Consider the following 19,286-nt stretch of genomic DNA (forward strand, 5'->3'; position numbering starts at 1 on the left):
ACACAGAGCTGATAGAGACTTTCAGCTTCTCCGGTATTCGGGTAAACGCAGGCGGAGGCGTAAACGTCAGCGTCCTGCATGGTGCAGCCACCTGTTGGCGCAGAGCTCGAAGAGACAAAAAACAGGTAATATTGCCTTAACCAAATGCATTCTACTTCGCTGCCGGTGTAAATTTTCGGCACTGGCGTAATCGTGTTTCTGCCAAAAATTTACACCCACAGCAAAGTAAAAATACACTTGGTTACTGCAATATTAGGTCCACTTGCGTGAACCCCAATACTGGACAGGCTAAACCTCTCTAATACTGCTGTAACCAAGTGCAAAACCTGTTAAATATTTAAATAGACGATGTGTTCCTGATTACGCTCCTGTCGAAAATTTAAACCAGCAGATATTCACTACCGTTGCACTCATGCAAATAATACGCAAGGCATTCGCGGCAGCATTACGTCTAGTAGCTTTTGTTGAATTGTTAGTTCGTAAATTTTGTTAGGAATCGTATTTCGGGCATAACCCTCATTACGTCTTATAACATCCGCCTTTCGAGGCTTTCTTTCTTAATTCCACCGAGGCCCCGATCGGCGCGCCACCTCGGACGTGCGAAAGGAACTAAACGCACGCGCGCGACGCGGTCGCCAGACGCGAGAGGAAGCGAGGGAGGTGGCAATAACGGCGGGGACAGGACGCTCGTCTCATTAGAGATCGTGAGACGCTAATTACGCGCGCGGCCTTCGCGATAGAACCGACGGGCTTTACACACATTTATTACACGGTCATGGGCCCGCACGCACACACACACACACACATGCGCGCGCTTTGTCATGACGCGGATGCGTGGTGCACGGTGCCACCACCACCCAGCGCACCGACACGCCATGACCAGCGCAGCGTTGGAATCACCGCGGTACCACTCCCCCCCCCCCTCCCCTTTCTCTCTGTCTCGTATTTCATCCAGATCCGAGGACGTGAGGGAGAGGAGGAAACCGCCCGCTGCGTAGCCTTCCTCCGCGGGCCACGTGGGGAGGAGAGAGAGAGAGCGCGCGCGCGCTATGTAGGCGCGCGAACGCGGGACGGTGCTTCTCAAAGGCGCGCGCGCAGTGAAGAAAACAAAAGAGAGAGAGAGAGAGAGAGAGAACGTGATAGCCCGGAGGAGAGGAACTGCGCCAGCGAGCCGGGATCACGACATCGTGCGCAGGCGGCGACGACGACGACCACGACGACGGTTGGCCGTACTACATAACAGCGCGATCGAACGCGCGCTGCAATCTGGCGCTGCCGTCGCTGCCGGCGGACAATTAGCGAAGTCCTCCGCGTTGGCGCGCCCAGCAGACGGCACCGCACGCGATAACGATGCCGAGATTCGTCGAACGCGTGCGCGTGCTGTACGAGGACAGGGGACGGTGCGTTTGTACGCGTGCGATTGTTGTGTGTGCGTGATCTCCTGCACGATTTTGAGTGTGTGTGTGTGTGCGTATGCATGCCGTAGGGCACAGGAGGCATATCCGCAGGGTTATCTGCGAGATAAGACGAGGACCCCCCTCCCTCTCCCTCCACCTGACCAGCGGACAAAACATTAGAGAGTTTTAGCTTGAGCGTTTTTACGGCCAGCGGGGCGGAGCGGGCGAGCGGATACACCAGCGGAGAGGCGCGCGAGAAAATAGTTTTAGCCGGGCGGATCGCCCGTCTTTTCGAGCGGAGTAGAGTCACTTGCTCTGCTGCTCCACCTATTGGTCACAATTCGAGTTAGAGTGAAAAGAATATCAATTAAACCTTCTAATAATGCGCTGAAACTGTTTAATAAAGGTAGGTTATGTGTTTTGAGTTAGTTATTTGGTTAAACTTCTAAACGGGCCTGAGCAGCGGTCGCCGTCGACAACGCAGCAGCGCCGGCGCTTGTGTTGACGGCTGCCATCTTGAATACCCATACACGCCCGCGCGCTTTTACGCACGCTCGCGCGCTGCCTATCGCTCCGCTGGAGAGGGCTTCCCAGCGGGCGTAAGCTGCGCTCCGTAAAAACGCTGGCCGGCCCAGCGACGTGCGCATGCGCAGTGGCGTCTGCGCTCGTCCGCTCCGCTCCGCTGGCCGTAAAAACGCGCAAGCTAAAACTCTCTATGGGCGTCTTGCGCTGGAGTTTGAGGTATAGTAGCGGCGCCTGATGGCGGCGCGGGAAACGACATCTGGGTCGTACCAGCTTGGGTCGTATTGAGCCCTGGCTGTGGCGAAGCACGTTTCTAGGCCGAGTTTTGCGTCGATTCGCACTTTTTTCTGCCCTGTTGCGAGTGCGAAAAGGCTCGTCACTTGTCGCAGACCATGCCGACCACGCTGCGAGCTCGCCGCAGCCTATAGTTTAACGAAAACGGGCTCTCCGTGTGCCGTGGGACGCAATGCTGGGAGCAGACGGAATCGGTGGCGCCGATCCGGAGAGACCTAGCCCAGCCTCGAGAAGGCGTCACCGTCATTACTTCTGCGTCGTGGGCTGCCATGAACAAGAAGGCCTGAATCCCAACATCATATTCTGCCGTTTTCCTTCAAGGCCTCACGAAGTGGAGCGTCGGGCGCGCTGCATAGCTGCAGTTCGTCGCGCTGAGTAAGCGAAACTTCGCGCCATGCTGACTGCTTCACCTGTCATGAAGCTTGCTTGATTATCTGCGTTCTAATGTTCGGTCTTTTGCACCTACAGACCCGACAGCAGACCGACATAGCAGCAGGCATGGCTGGTAATTCACGATTCGATACCCGGCCACAGCGACAATTAACAATTCGACCGATGCGAAGTGGTGAAGTGACCAGGTGTGTGCAAATGAGCACAAATGGTCGGGCTCATTCGATGGCAATTCACTACTCCACTACGAGCAGCACAGGTTAAGAGAGTTAAATGCGCTCATCCTTGATCTCAAGCCAGCACGTTGAGGCAACGCAGCAAGGCAGTATTGATTGCAGCACATCGATGTTCGAGCGCTGTCATTAAAACCTACATCAAGCGAGCGGCGTACGAGCTCGCGCTGCAGCGCAATTCGCACGTACGTGCGAGCTCATATGCATTGCATCAGTTATTACCAGTTACTAAAAAGGACAGATGGCCGCTACTACAATGCAGGCATAACTACTTGTTTAGCGGCATGCAGTCAACAAAGATTGCAGGAGGCCCGCCGTTTCGCGGCATGTCGAAAGATCGCTGCCGTCGCGGCGCGTACGATCGTGCGCTCGAGCAGTTCGTACATCGCGGCGCGTACCGTCGTGTGCTCGAGCAGTTCCGTACAGATGATGTCTGCTTATCGCCGCTGTGGATTCATTTATATAGCAAGCATTTCCTCGCGTTTGTGCGCCTGAATCTAGCAGCTAGCGTGCAAACCTTACCTGAAGTTCCACTTCGTACGCGACTCGCTTCACTTGCGATTGACACGGTGCTAAAACTTCGCCGCCAAATTCTTGAACGGCGTACACGTATTCGGCACTGCATAATTTCTTGCCTTTACGCAGCGTGCCACCCCTGAAAAAATCTTCGGCGCCCGATATTCGCTGCAGGCCGTGAAACAACACAACCGAAAGTGGCGGGTCCATAGTGTAAACGTGCTTTCCGAAGCAGACGACCGAGTTTGGTACGACCCATTTTAGCGCAGAGGGCGCTTTTTAGCACCTTTTTCGCAGCGCCCCCTGGGCAATGCAAGAGCCCCATTACACGCCGCGCCTAACGTGCGACACTGTGCCGACGGCAACACCCGTCTTTCCGACAATCGGGCGGCTTCGCCGTGGTTGTCGCATGCGAGGTCGACAGAAGCACGACGCGCTGCGGGACGCTCTCTCTCGCGTGAGGGTGACAGTGAGAAGCCTATGCAACGAGGGCGCTCCAGAGAGCGATTTCTTTCCTACTTCCTCCGCAACCTGACGGAAAGATCGAAGTAGCCGGAAGTATACAATCTACAGTGCGCGTTCCGTCACCGTCCCGGTTTTTGTAAGGGTTTCGAGGGATTCTCGCGCATGGATCTCTTGAAAGGCGTGATCGCCATTCCTCCGCGCCTTATACGCTTAAGTGTCGCCCTGTGCATAAGCGCGCTTTCGCTGGGCATCGAATGCGAACCGTCTCTTCCGTGTTTACACTGCGTGCGATTATTGCTTTCTGCGAATTCGCGCGACCCCGTCACAAGACGACCGCGTGTCCCTTCCTTCTACAAGCGTATACACCAGAGCGTGCATTCGATTGTCCAGCCTCCCCCGTAGGCGCCGCATAAGCGTACACAATGGACCATTGCCGAGTGCGTACTTTATTCCTTTATCTTTCTTTTTCTATCTCTCTCTTTGAAGCATCGGCGATCGCTTCTCGATGGGGTCATTGGCCGTAATATTTCTTCGCATTGCGGGGGCCCCCGCCATCCGAAGAATCCGCGGAAAAGACCATTTCGATTCTCCGCGCACAGGCGCGTTCACGCTGCATAGGCCGCGCGCATCCTCCAACGCGGACGTTTCGGCCGGATTTTCTTTGGATCGCGCGCTGCGCGAGTTTCCCTTTTGTTCTGCAACGCAGCAGCGGCGGCGCATTCGCCGTCGGTGCCACCAAAAAGAGAGCAACGCCTCCGCGCGCACCATTTTCGAGGGGCGCGCGCGCGCGGCCATCGATATGCGTGCGTTTTGCGATGAGCCCTCCTTCTCCGAGAAGAGATCAATGCGCGCGCGCTGCATCCTGCGCGAACAAATCGTCCCGTCTCCGCCACCAGCGCAGATCGTTCGCCGGCCAATACCTCGTCCGCCTCTCCCGCGCGCCTCCTCTATTCTGCCTATCCGGCCTTTCTCACGCCGCCGCCGCCAATGGAAGCGGCGAGCTCTTGCGAGACGAGATTGCTCGGTACCGTGGATGATCGTGCAAAGCCGAGCGTTGCGTCGGTTGCGCGCAGACCGGTGCATTCGCCGCCGGCGGTCCTCCCTCCGGTGCAGCTACAACCCTCCCTCCTTTTTTTTTACCCCACCCGCTCTCGGCCCCCGACGAAGCACGCCTTCCTGTTCATCTCGGATACGATTATTTCGTCGTAGTGCGGAGTTAATTCGAGCATCTTCGTCGACGATGTGCGGACGACGTGTCTTCTTTTCCATGGCTTTTTTGAGAAGGGGAAAATGGTAAGGTAGCTCTATACGAAGGCGACGAAGCTATACAACGTCGCGGTGCGTTGCCGTCTGCTACGGTGCCCAACCGTCTGCTGCGTCCCGATCGTCGTCTGCTCCGTGGACACGCGCAATGTTGCCAACCAGAACAGCGTATAGCGGCAGGGGTATCCGTCCCCGAGCCGGGGCACAATGTCCAATTTATCGCGCCTGCCAGGCCGGGCCGGCCGGCCGGCCTAACTCCGTCGCTGACCGGTCATCCGCGGGGCCTCAACGCGCGCGCAGAACAAAAAAGAACCGGGAACGAGACACGCCGCGGCGGCGGCGCAGCTCGTTATGACGAGGCCAGCGCGCGCGCGGATGCAAAGGAGAAGGAAGACGAAGAAGCCCGCGGGGCCCTTCGAAGGAAAATTGCCCGCCGCCCAACTCACCCCCCCCCCCATCCCCCACTCTCTCACCATCTCTCTAGCCTTCGCGGCCGGCTCGAGATCGGAACCGTGTCGACCCCGAGTCACGATTTTTCTCCCTCGCCGGACCGAAGCAGACGGCCGTGGGCTCTCCTCTGCTTTTACTCCCTCCTCCTTCCCCCACTGCCTGCCTTGTAGACGGGCGCGCTCTCCCTTCGCTCTGCCGAGAAAAACAATCACGATAATAGTAACGACGATGACGACGACGGGAGGAGGAGGAGGAGGGAGACGAGCAACAAGAATGCCTGTACGTAACACACGTACGAACGCGCGCGCGCGCGCAGATGAGAACTCCGATGCGGCCGGCTAGTGTGCTCGATCGGCCCGGACGTTAGGCTCTCGCCCGGCACGGCGCGGTGGTTTCGCGACTACCCCCCCCCCCCCCCCCCGTCCCCCGCGCCTTTCTATTCTGCAGCACGCCGTCCTTATATAAGACGACGCCGTGCTTAAAAGAAACTCGCTCCTGCGAAGCAGTCTAGCTCCTCGTGCTCGGACGCAGCGGGTGGGATGGTAAGGACGCGTATATCCTCATTGGCCGCGCGCCGGGTCAAAGGCAAACATTTCGCCGCCGGTCCTTCCCTCTTGCCCGCCTCGGGTGGACGACTACCGTAGGCGGCGGTAGTAGTAGCGTCGATGAGGGCGTGAGCGCTTCGGCGGCTGCCGTCACGCGGCGCTCGTCACCACCCCCCATCAGACTCCAGGCGGATCCAACACGTGCCTTCTCTCCCGTTGCATACGGGCCAGGGCTCGAAGATGCTCAGCCGTTCGTTGTCAGCGCGCATGTCTTCTCTGGCCGACGCGAGCCAAGCCTCGTCTCTTTCTTCCGCTGCCTCTCGGCATGCCGGCTCAATCTCGTCTGCTTGACACGACACGCGCTCGCGTCATCTGCGGCAGCTGCGCAGCGACTGTCACTGAAGACGCGCCGCTCATCTTTTCCTTTTTTTTTTTTTCCAGACGATACTTGCTGCCACGGCGTGCCAGCTATATGCACACGACGAGAAACGTTCATACCTCGGCTGTGCCGGGATCACGTGGTCGGGAAGACGCATCCGCGTCGGAAAAGCCAGCCGTGTGCCTACGGCGCGCCGAATTGGTCGACATAGCTACACGCGGTTGGTCCATCTACACCGGATATATACCGTGTGTCAAAAGGGGTGCCGTTTCCGGAGGCACAGCTGGATGCAGAGTACAGCTACAGCGCTTCGTTCTGCGGAATAAATTTTGGATGGTGGTCGGCGGCTACGGTCAAGCTGTCAGCGTCCGTGCGTATTAGGTCAGTTGGCACGGCGTCCGCCGCTGCTGTAACAGTCACGGCGAATTTTCTTTATGTCCTTTTTTGTTTAGCTTTAATTGCGGAATCATTTTTTGGCTACATCGTGACCAATGTTTTTCCTACACATGTATATAACACGTAAAGGCACCTAACAAATGCGAGTCCCCACGTTGAGTGCCAGTGTGCAGGGTCACGTGTTCCCCGACTCAGATGCGCGGTCCCCAAGAAACACTCCCGAGACCACACTCGACGGACACGGCCAAGCAGAAGATCGACTCACTGGGCCGCCCACGTCATGGAACTCCACGAACTCCCAAACGTGTAGTGCAATGGGGTCGTGCGGGGACCTAGCTACGTGCCCGAATCCCTTGGTCAAATAAAGTTACTTCTCTGTCTCCGAGACCACAAAAAGCCGAGGTTTGACCACCTTGAGGCCAAGGCAACTATGACAGGCAGCTGAGTGTCTTTTTTTTACACAGCGCGCGCCCGCCAAAGCTCGGGGCTCTCCCGTGACAAGTTCCTCGAGCAGCCGTCGAGAGGCGCTCCGAGCAGAGGACGACGTTTGAACGCCTTTATCCGCAGAAAATGTTCCACAAACGCTTCAAAACATATCTGAAAACAGGCTTAAGTGGAAACCTGCGAGAGAGGACACAGCGACGTGCCTTCTGTCGTCTGGTCTCCCGCCGTTCGCACAGTATGCGCCGAGAACTCGATCTGCAAGACTCCCGAAAATTAACGTGACAAAAAAGAAAATTGTACTCGAAGTTGTCGTATACATTCACCGACTTGGCGAAAAAATTCGCCTCGCGTCCGAATTTGGCATTTCTCCTCCGCACGTCGACATCCCTCACTTGCCCGCAGATGCGCAGCTATAGGGAAAGCACGTGACGACATGTCAGCGATCGCGTTCGTGACTTGCAGACCAGCACGAGCGTCTCACAAACCGCAAAAACCCGCGTTGCTTATAACAACCGACGACTTTCGACATTTCAACAACGTCACCGACCGTCCTTTTTGGATGGAAGAGCGTATTCACGACCTCATGTCATCGCCCCCGCCCTGTGAGTCATCTTCTCTTTATATAACCCTCGCTACAGGCTTTCGCTGGCGCTACAGTAGAACATCGCAGAGAACCGGACGGGTCTGATATCAAACTACTCCACACTCCGGGGCGTTAACTTCGGCGCCATTACTTTCACCGCCGATCCGGGCTGGTTTTAGCTTTGGCGAGAGGTGCATATGTATGCATACCGTGCCGCGTCGTCCGGGGTATCGCGTTACCTGTGCACTCAACGCGCACGACAACCTGACCGGTTTCGGACGTCGCCGTCCTCAACGCACACGCACGTACACGGGCGCAGGTAAAATGTAGTCGCCGTCAGACTTAACCCGAACTACCCGAACGAACAAGACACATCTTCAGCGGCTTAACTCTAACGAACGCCACAGTTGTGAGGAACAAATGTATTCCAAAGCTCAGGAGCAGTTTCGAGGCGCACTCCGACAGGAAACGTTTAGCAACGCTCGCGTCGAGAAAAGTTGCTCAAGAGGCGTTCGGGTTAAGTACGACGGAGGCTTTACAAAACGCCGGTGTATCGCAGGGCACTTTCGACCGCGATCGAGTCAGATCGGGATCCAATTTATCGATCCCTCTGCGCGAGCTGCGGGAGGAAGTCAATCGCGATCGGGAAATTTGATCCGGATCGGGCTCAACCACGATCGAAGGAAGTGCCCGGTGGGAATGTGCGCGTAACAAACACACACACACACACACACACACACACACACACACACACACACACACACACACACACACACACACACACACACACACACACACACACACACACGCACGCACACACACACCACGTGGACGTTTTATTCGTCTTTGTTCGATGGCACGGTATGTAGTGCGAAACTCGCTTATTAGCCGGCTCAGCATTCGCCACCGTCTCGATCCTCCTCTCCCTCGTTTTTAACACGTGACCAGCATCTCTAAAGGCCTCTTTTGTTCGCGCTATAAAAACCGAGGCAGTGCCAACGGACGCATATACATATATAAATGCCGACGAACGACTAACTTCACCCGGTGTGTATCGGTAGCCTATGCAGTTTTCTTTTTACTTGCTTCTTATTTTTACGAGGTGGGCCCCATACACACTTCGCCAAACTGGCCGTCAAGGAGAGACACTAATTCGCGGGGTCTCTTTTCTTTTCTCTTTTTTACGATCGGACCCTGGCCGCGCGACATCGTATCTCTATGATGTATGAGGAAAGTGGCTGAGCACACCGACCGATCGACCGGCCGCTTTATTATGCTCCGAACATTTCTTTTCTCCCCTTTCTTTTTTTCTGCATTCTTGTAAATCTGCAGATTTGCACTCCCAAAGAAACGGGCTGGTCAATTGGTCCCTAACATCAAAAGAAAGAAAAAACAAAAAAAAGGGGGGGGGGGGCAGGATAAAAGCAGCAACAACTAAAGGCACAAGGTCCACTGCTGTCTGGTTTCATGGCATTCAAGGGCGGCGCCTGAAAGAAAAGTGGACGGACGATAACCTCTTTCCACTGTATGTTTTCTTTTCCTTTTTTTCCTTGGACACAGCATTTTCAGTTGGCGCCACGAACAATAAATGAAAGGAAACGATTTGTCTAAGTCTCTAGTTCAATGCTCAGGCGGCAAAAGGATTGGGACGGGCCCCAAGGACAACCTTAATGCGACCCATTGCTACTATACACACCGTCAGTGCCGGAAAGTCGGTACCAATCTCAGCATATTCCATAAACGTTATGTTTCCTCACTGCGGCAATATTTCCCGGCACATATAGTGTTTCTCGAACTCCTGCTATACGCGAAAAATTTGTTTCTAGCAAAACGTCATGCTTTGAGTACCGGCTGACTTCGATTTTGCAACATACCCTTCCTCGCCCCTCCTCCCCTCCCCCCCCCTCAACCAAAGTAATTGATCTGAAAGTTTACCAGTGAACCCTAGTTGGCTATGATTACTATAGGCCATTATTGCGCTCATACTGATGTCTGCCACTGTGATAAGGCTTGATCAGCAAGGATTCATTATGGGTTTGCCTGCCCCCCTTATTCCTCTAATAATGAGATAGTCATTGCAGTAACAAGTAGTACTAATTGTAAGAGAATGTGCGAAACCGTGGCCTCCGAGAGGCAACTGTCAGTCTCGGGGGCTACGTTGAAATTCAGAGGCCACGATGAAACCACAGTTTCCAACGAAAATTGCTACAGTAAACTTTGGCACTGAGCTGCAAGCCGGGCGGTTCAGCCTGCAGCGTGGAAATGACGGGAAAATATCGCGTTATGATTGCAATAGTTCGCAAATATTTATGCGCGCGCACAGAGCCTAGTTACCCTGCTGTGCTTATAACCATGCATGTAAAGTTGATTGGAAATTAAGGAAGGTAGAGCACAATAAATAACACCACAAGGACGTCTGAAGCCGAAGGAACGAAGTACAGCCCATTATTACCATTATGACGATCGCAAGGCCAAAGTTGTCTCTAGCAAATTTAGTGGGAAACTCGATAAGCACGAGACGCGGACATCGGAAGGGAAGCCCGTGAACGACATATATACCGATATATATACCGATATCGATATACCGTTATGTAGTTATTTACCCGTCTAAAAAAATGCGCAGGACACTGTTACGATATATCGTGCAATTAGCATGCCGGAAGCAGAAGGCACGGAGACGCTCAGCGCGATAGATCACAGGAACAACGCGACACGATTGCCAGACGGAGCAGACGACAAGAGGAACGATCGAATACGTGGAACAGAAGAAATAACTCGAAAATGAGATATTTTTAACCAGCTAAAGTCGTCTATGGAGGTTATAAAAACCTCCTTGATAGTGCCCCAGTAGTGGAGAAAAAAAGAACGAAAGAACACAAAAAACAAAGGAAACGCCGACGTTACGGTCCGCAGAAAAGCGGCGCGCACACGCAAACAGACGGCGCATGCGCAGCGAAACTGCCGACCAATGCCGGCCGTGCGGGTACCGGCGTTCAGGCGCCGCAAAATAAGGCCGCCCGAACGCCCAGCTTATCTCAGATTTCAATTAAGAACGGCTCCGTCCCACCGCCGCGAAGATAAGGCGGTCTGCTGCCTGCCCGCCCGTTTTTACAGACGCTTTCCCACCGGCGCGACCAAAGGAGAATGAGAGAAGAGCACGCCGTCTCTTTCAGGGCCACGGTCGAAAGCTTTCTCCTTTCTCCTTTTTTTTTAATTTTTATTTTCGCTACACCCGGCACAGTTTGTTTTCTCCCCGGTAACGACTCGGAGTGCTTTTTAAAGAATGCTTTTACAGCTTTACTGCCGCGTCGCTTCGCCGCCTCACGCCATATACAATTCGCGAAGCTTCGAAAGCGGGGAGAGTTGACAGCGACGAACGAGAAAAAAAGAAAGGAGCGACCGAGGCAGAAGCAGACGACGCGTGCAAAAGCAGACGGGCTGCGTCGGCAGCGTACAGACGACGTCGCTACTACCTGCGGCGGTGCCGCTGACGCCTCGAGAAACCGCGCGACTGACGCGCCATCGGCTTGGCACCGACTGCGAGCTTTTGTCCAGACGATGGCGTTGGGACTGCCGCGCGTGACCTTAATATTGGAAAGTTACCCGGGTCCAGTTTTAACTATTGCACGCGCTACCAAGCAAACAAAAATGAGAAGCTGTGTTCGCATTGCGGATTCCGCGGTCACTTTTGTTTGCTTTGATGCACCTACTCCCTCTTTGCTCACCACAAGCAAGGCTGTGGTGAGCACAATTTATATATATATATATATATATATATATATATATATATATATATATATATATATATATATATATATATATATATATATATATATATATATAGAGAGAGAGAGAGAGAGAGAGAGAGAGAGAGAGAGAGAGACAAGGGCGGCAGTTTTTCGACTGGGCAATATATTGCGAAGTTTGTCTATAGTAATACACACTGTTTATTAATGATGATCAAGTACCAGCGCAGTTGACAGTGCGCATACGCGAATGCGCTAAGTGAAAGTAGTACCAACACCTATGAAAAAAGAAATAGTTGGTAGGTAGTAGTTTACTCAATCACAGCGAAATCGGCCGTCCCTTCCGATTCGCAATTCAGCGTGCGCAGTACAATCCATGCGCGAAATCGTTTCTCCATTCGTCGCTGTTGGCTGGATGCTGCCGCCGCAGTCCACCTCTCCACTCGAGGTCACGACCCGAGGGATAGACGAGAGACAACGACGGGGTGATGCGCATGCCATTGTTGCCGCTTTTTGAGACGCAGAAACATATATGAGTCGTACCCCGCCAAGTTCGTGCGTATACAACCTGTTGCGTTGGAGTATAAACGTATATATATATATATATATATATATATATATATATATATATATATATATATATATATATATATATATATATATATATATAGGCCAGTTTTGACGCTCGCCTATACTAGTCGCAAGACAAAGGCGGGCAAGAAAGCGAGCACACGGTGTAGAGAGCGGGTTCTCGCTTTCTGCATAGCCGGCAGAGGCTCCGCGGGGCAGAAAAGAAAGAAAGAAAGAAAGAAAGAAAGAAAGAAAGAAAGAAAGAAAGAAAGAAAGAAAGAAAGAAAGAAGGGTGAACGAAGGACGCGTACAAGAAGAACACACGCCTTCTCCGCAAGTGGGACGGGAATTCTCGGCGCGCGAGCCTTCAGGGACACGAAGAGCACGATTCTGCAGGCGCCCAGGTGTTTCTTCCAGGCTGTGCCGCGGTGTAGTATACACGGCAGGGCGTCGGCGACTGCGGCGATCATCTCTGCGCAAGGCTGTCTGCGCAGTGGCGGCTGCGTGAGCCGCGGGCGTCTTCTTTCTCTCTTTCGCGCATGCGAATTATAACGCGGCGGTAACAATTCTGCCCCCTTAACTACATGCACACGGAGGGAGCGGGCGTATCTTTTGGACGAGAGACCGTGGCGCCGGCTGACTGCAGTGTTACCGCCCAGGGGGAGAAAGAAAGAAAGAGCCGAGTCGTGTTTAAGACATCCGGCGAAAAAAAACGCGAAACGTATTTGTCTATACTCGTGCATATTGCACTTTACAAAGAGGCTTTCGCTGTTATTATTATTTTGTTGTTGTCTCCGTCCGAGCAGAAGAGAGCGTAACGGCAACGACAGGCGTGCACGAGAAAGTCGGGATTTCAGATAGTTCGAAACAGCGCACGCAAACGCGCAAGTCTTGGGATCGTGTACCAGAGCGGCACGCGATACTTCACCGCAGGGACCTCGTTTCCGCACCGCAGACGCACACAGCTCCTCGTTTTCGTTCGTCTGTTATTTTGCTTCGTCTGCTCTGACAGCCGCGTGCGCTGTGCGCTCGAAGAGCGTTATCTTTGTCGGTGAGCCAGGACAGACGCACTCGCTGTCTGCAACAATGGAACTGTGGTTCTCTCCCCAAAGCAGTGTGATGCAGAAGAGCGCCGAACGCAAGCGAACAAGCCAAGTAAGTTGTACAGACGGTCACAGCAAAGTACACAAAGCAGACGACGCCGTCTGTAGGCGCTCTGCAAAATAAACCACGCGGACGTACGTGACAGTCGGGACATTCATGGGGAGTGCCATTCTGTAGACTTCTCGATTCCGCCATGTTGACATTTGTCAACCAATCAGAGAGCCTGCAGCCGCGCTGCGAGCCAATCATAGCTGACAAGATGCTGAATTCGACATTCGAGTGACGGAATTCGAGTTTCCAAAATAGCAACCCTGAGGACATAACGTCGAATTCCGCCATGTCGACGTTTTCAAACCAGTCGAAGAAAGCGTATAGCCGTCCTGCGATCCAATCAGAGATGGCAAGACGGCGGAATTTGACACGTGTCCAGAATAGCACCCTAGCTCAGTGTTCGCACATTCGCCAATAAGCACGAAGCGACAGACAAAAACAGCGAACAAAAAAGAGAAGAAAAAATAAAAAGAAAGAAAAGGACCATGCAGGCACCCTCGACTTGCCTTCCTCACTCGACCGAGCGTCTTATGTGCGCTCCGACGTCGCGGTCAACGAATTAAAATGAGAGAGAGAGAGAGAGAAATGATGAAAGGGTCAGGGCGCTTCCTTGTCTGCATATACGTATACTATATAAAGAAGCTCCTTGGCGGCCGATACTTCTATTTGAGCGGCATTTAACGGCGATCGTATGTTGCTCGAGCCACTATACGAGAGTCCAGTCTGCTCAATTGGGTCACTGTCCGAGGAACTTTTTTTATTGTTTCCCATGGCCGAGTGCGAATCGATGTTTTGTTCTTTCAATGGTGCCCGACAGAGGCACGACCGCTGCTAGCGCACCCGAGCACGCAGGCAGCGAGTCATATAGCCTCGAACCGCGTGGCGCCGTCAAGTCGTTAGGGAAAAGAAGACAGAGGAGGGTGTCAGGAGATGGGAGTGTGGAACCACGCAAGATATATCCAGTTATAACGCGGCCACTGCGTATGCGCACGTCTGCAGCGGAATTTCTTTTTACGCGCCGCGATTCCAGAAAAGAGGTCACTTGTCAGTTCGTCTATGCATGGAGATATGCTACGTCTGGGGCTTTGTGACGTGCTTCACCCGTGAATGCCGTCTGCACCACACGCAAGCGCGTGTGCGACTGCTAACGCACGTATATGGCAACGCGTCGGCTGCGGGTAATCGCGCACACATCTAGGCCGCGAGTTTGCCAGCGTGCTACACAAGACGTAAAATAAGGAATGTAGCACACATATGCGTGACTATAGCTAGAGGTCGATTTCTAGCTCAGAAACTGACATGTCCGCGGAGTTTTCTTACAAACGCGCTTGTTTCAACAGAACGTGACGTCACAATGAGGCGGCGGCGCTGCCGTCACATTCCGTTTGTGGGCAAGAAAGAAGCAGAAGTAGTAGTAGTAGTAGTAATCATCGACAAGCTGTACTGGAGTGAATTTCCTTCCATGTATAGACACTGTCTCTCAGATGCGTTGCACAGTGCCTGGCTACCTTTCAGGTTTCTTTCACGTTCAACTTGCTCGGGCTCCGTGACGTCATCACCGTTACGTCTTGCATTAGTCACGCCACACTTGTACACGCTTGGGTATTGCGGGTGTACACACAGTGACAGGCACACCGTTTGGGCGCGTCATAAGCCTCGCACCTAACCGGGCATAACCGTGTACAACTATATACGGAGCTAACTACGCCGACCCACTACAAACGCCGTCGGCACCTCTGAACGAATGGGGCCGCAATGTGGGCGAGCGAGAGAGTTGCAGACGGCCCGGATCTGTCGACGTCGCGAACGAACAGACGACAGCAGCGTGCGCCCTGCAGACGTCGCCGAGCCGCACCCCCTTCAATGGCCTTAAACGAATTCTCGGTCGCGCCACCGTTAAAATGTTACACTCTCACGAAAAAGGGACGCTTACGTGACAGGAGCGATTGGCCTCGTCGCTCAGCCAGCGCCGGGAGCGAGTGGAAGAAAGCGGCGACTTAAAGAAAGAAGTCGAAAAGAAAAAACGACGCGCGAGACCTTCCGCCAACTCTCGCACATATATAAAAGTACGCATGCACACCGTTTGGTCGTTCCCATTTCGAAAACACATGTAGCACTGCAGCCCCTGCTCTGCTTTTTGCGCGAAGGAAATATCATTTAAGGTGCCCCCCCCCCCCCTTCCATTTCCCCGGTCCCGTTCTTAATTTCTTTCCTCGTAAGCGGGCGTGCGCACAGTGTCGCTAATTATAGCGGGCGAGAGCACCCGAAAATCCTCGTGGGAGCCGGGCTCTCTATTTGTCCCTCTTTGTTAATTTATTTCTTCTTCTCGTCTTTCTTGTTTGAGTTCGTCTGCTCTTGTTTCAGTCCGTCTGCTTCAATTATTTTTTTTTTCTTCTGGCCGCTCTTGTTTCAGTACGTCTGCTTCATTACTTTCTTCTGGTCTGGTCTAGTCTGTCCGCTTTCGCGAGCTGCGAATTGCCACCTGGCGTTTGTCGTTCGCACTATTATGCGGCGCGTCTTGTCGCTACGAGCACAATTAAATGGAGAAGGAAACATCGTCGCCGCTAGGTACGCCTTAGTCGTATAGGGCGAATTCGCGGTGGCACAGATACTCGCCCTCAAATGTGCGTCGAATGCATTGGCGTCACGTGCATACCGTTAAAAGAACTTAGGTGCCACAGGCTAACTTTTAATAGCACCATCCATGCTCCGCAATATCGCACTGCAAAATAGCGGGAAGTGTCAAACGGCAGAAAAGCGTTCCAACACATTCGTCTCATCAGACATCAGACATCAGACTGATCAGACAACACACGTCTCATCAGACATGGCCTCACCAGCACTGACGTCCTCGCATTTGTGTCCTCGTATTCGGCTCGAACGGTACAATTAACGCCAAAACGTTATACACATTCGGTGCACCGAGTGCTCATTCTAGTTTAAATCCCCGCTATTTCAACATATCCGCCAAAGTTATAAAATTTTAAACAACTGATTTCTGTGTTCGTTGACTAATAGCACATTGAACGTTTTCACGCGTGAAACTTCGGTCTCTTCACGTAATCCAGACGATTTTAAACGAGTGGTACTATCAGATAGACAACTCTTTTATGAAAAATACGTACATGTAAACGCCAGGCATAATTTTAATGTATGTATGTGTTCATAAAGAAAGTACACTGAGAATATTTTTCTATCGGGGTAATGTCAGCAGCCACCGATCTGGAGTGTCAGTTTAAAACGCCGTTCATCATTACATTTCAATCATTAATTTTCGAGCTTTTTAGTGTCGCGTAAACTGTGCATTACAGACTGACTGCCAAACACTAAGGAGCTCCCACGTAAGTGCTAGCTATCTATCTGGCAGGGAGCGCCTAATTGCCGGTCAGGTGAACCCAACGTTCCAATCTATACTAATCCCAAATCCGTAGAGTTGCTAATAATAAGGAAAAGCCTCTAGCACAGTAAGTACGACGTCGTTAAGGAGATACGCATCAAACAGAAACCACCTCGCAAAGGCCCCGAATAGCATAACGCGAAGCAGTAATTATAACGTCTGGACGATAATTAGGCGCTTCACTTCCATATCGCTCTCTATCGACCGCGCGAACGTATAGGGGGCAGCACCGTCGCTTCGATAAAGCGCTGTGCCAGTAACGTACAGCACCCCCTCTCACCCCCTCCCCCCCCACCTCCGCCTTCGCGTAGCGTTTGTGATTAGCACCGTTTAGGTGGGGGGAGGGAGGAGGGTGCGCCCGCCGCTTCATAGTTGGTTTCATTCGACATGCTTACGGAATTATTTGAACATGTGAGAGGAAAGTCCATGTCCGTGTAGTAAACGTACTGCAATGGGCGGTGTCCAAATCCACGGCTCTTAAGATGGCACCCTCGGGATTTAAAATACGGTTCTTAAAGGCTGTGATCTTGTTGCCTGAATGCGGCGGAAGCGATCTCGGGAGCCGGAAACACGTCACAGACATGTCGGGGTTTTGGACGCCACCTATTCTTCTCTGGGAAGAGAGTGGAAACGTATTAGCACGTAATTCATCTTGTCTCGCCGAGGGTAATCGAAAACGGCACCGCAAGCGTTCCTGCGGCTGGAACCTAGAACGATAGCACCAAAATAAAGAGAAAAGAAAAAGGAAAAACAACAACCGGAAGAGTCTAAGTTCAGGCGAAGCTTACGAAAAGGACAATTCGAAAGCCTCTTTCCGTTGAACTAAAGAAGCGACTATACATGTCAAGAAGGGAGATAAGGATAGAAGCAAAGGAGAGACAGAGAAAAGAAAGAACGAAAGAAAAAAAAAGGAAGGAATGAACAATGTAGAAATATTTGCGCGGGCGCTGCCATCACACAGTCTGCGAAGGTGCCAAATAGTCACACACAATGCCAACGTCCCCCTTGAGACATAAAACGCCACACAGTGCACCGTCACAGTTGGCCGCGCAATCCGGTGTTATAGAAAACGGAGCAGCGGGTTTGTGGAGAGTTTCGGCCTGCGCTCAAACGCATCGCAGAAGAGGACAACGAGAGGTACCGCTTCACTGTTCTTCACTATGCACTTATACCTTATCAATTAGGTCTCTATACTAGTACTGTCCCAAACTATATGCCAGGTTAGCGCGCGCACTAGCAAAGCCAAGCCAAGCCAGGCACATAAGCAGCTGTCCGTGTCGGAGAAGTAATCACGAGACGATAACTTTAACGGCGAACAAACAAACAAACAAACAAACAAACAAACAAGCAAGCAAGCAAGCAAACAAACAAACAAACAAACAAACACACGGTAGCGCTGCTCTCAAGATGCATCTCATCATTCAAACTCGCCTGGAAGCTCGCCGAAGATGCAGAGAAAACGTTCCTATACAATAACATCTGAAGACGGCGTCGACGCAACGCATCCTTCGCTTTTTTTGAAAACGTGCACTCGGCAGCGGCTGTACGTAACTACCTTTGCCGAACAGTGGGTACGGGTGAGGGAAGCCACGAAAGAATCGAAGAAGCGTTGCCCGCGCTGCTTCATCCTGAGCCCTGCGCGACGTCCCAGTTGTGTGGTAGCGAGTTTCACCACTCGCGCCGACGGCTTGAAACTTAGTTCATAAATCTTGACCGATCGCCGAGCCGCAACAAGACGATAAAAAAAAAGGAAATAGGAAGAAGGTGCGTCGAAAAAGAGCTCAACCAATGAACGAGAAAGGGTAATCATGGCGGAGTTGAAGTCTGCGCGCGCACACACGCACACACAGACGCACGCACACATTCGATGGTGGTCGTCTGTCATCGCTCGTAGCACACAGCGCACGCGGAACGAAGATACCGTGTTTTCGCAAATCTAAACAACACCCCCCACCCCCCGTCCCTTTGCTTCTTAACAAAGTGTGCCGTCATACGCATTGATGTTCGAACTCACAATTCTTGGTTCTACAGATCTTTTTTTTTTTCTCGCAATTCAACAGTATAGTACATCTCGCTGTCAATTTTGAGCGCCGATTTTATCAATTTGTATTTCTTTAACCTGGCGCAAGCCGAATTCCTTAAGTAAACTTCTACGCTCTATATAGTGTACTGGCTGGCCATGAATTGCGCAATTACAAGGCGACCCGTAACGCCATTAAGTTAATTCGCATAATCTATTTAATTGCAGCACTGGCGATCATTGCGCGGATGCTAATGTCCGCCGTTGCTACGAAACCTGGCAATGAAAAATTATAATTTTGCCTTCGCTACCGAATCCGCTACCTGCAACAAGAGATCGCATAGCCGCCGAAGCGGTTTTATCTCGCGATAACCATCAAAGCCATGGAGTGTACTTTCTCCGGCTTTCGAAGCACGTCCATCGCCGACGTTGTTATCATCGTGCTTTCTCAAGTCGACAGAAATATGCATATTAAAAAAAAAATGGAAACGTCGTTGGACATCACGACGCAGGCACGAACG

At 52.3% G+C, this 19,286-nt stretch overlaps 1 protein-coding gene across 1 annotated transcript in view; it reads right to left on the reverse strand.

Moving 5' to 3' along the window:
- The window catches only part of LOC135915511 (tetratricopeptide repeat protein 28-like), a 54,965-nt gene extending 36,546 nt beyond the window's left edge, over positions 1-18,419 (reverse strand). The window contains exon 1 of the mRNA XM_065448624.1: positions 18,301-18,419. Within this exon, the coding sequence (XP_065304696.1) occupies positions 18,301-18,372 (72 nt within the window). The 5' untranslated portion in view covers positions 18,373-18,419. The remainder of the gene's footprint in view (positions 1-18,300) is intronic.
- Between the last annotated feature and the right edge of the window lie 867 nt (positions 18,420-19,286).

This window comes from Dermacentor albipictus, chromosome 2 (assembly GCF_038994185.2).
Source record: "Dermacentor albipictus isolate Rhodes 1998 colony chromosome 2, USDA_Dalb.pri_finalv2, whole genome shotgun sequence".
NCBI lineage: Eukaryota > Metazoa > Arthropoda > Arachnida > Ixodida > Ixodidae > Dermacentor > Dermacentor albipictus.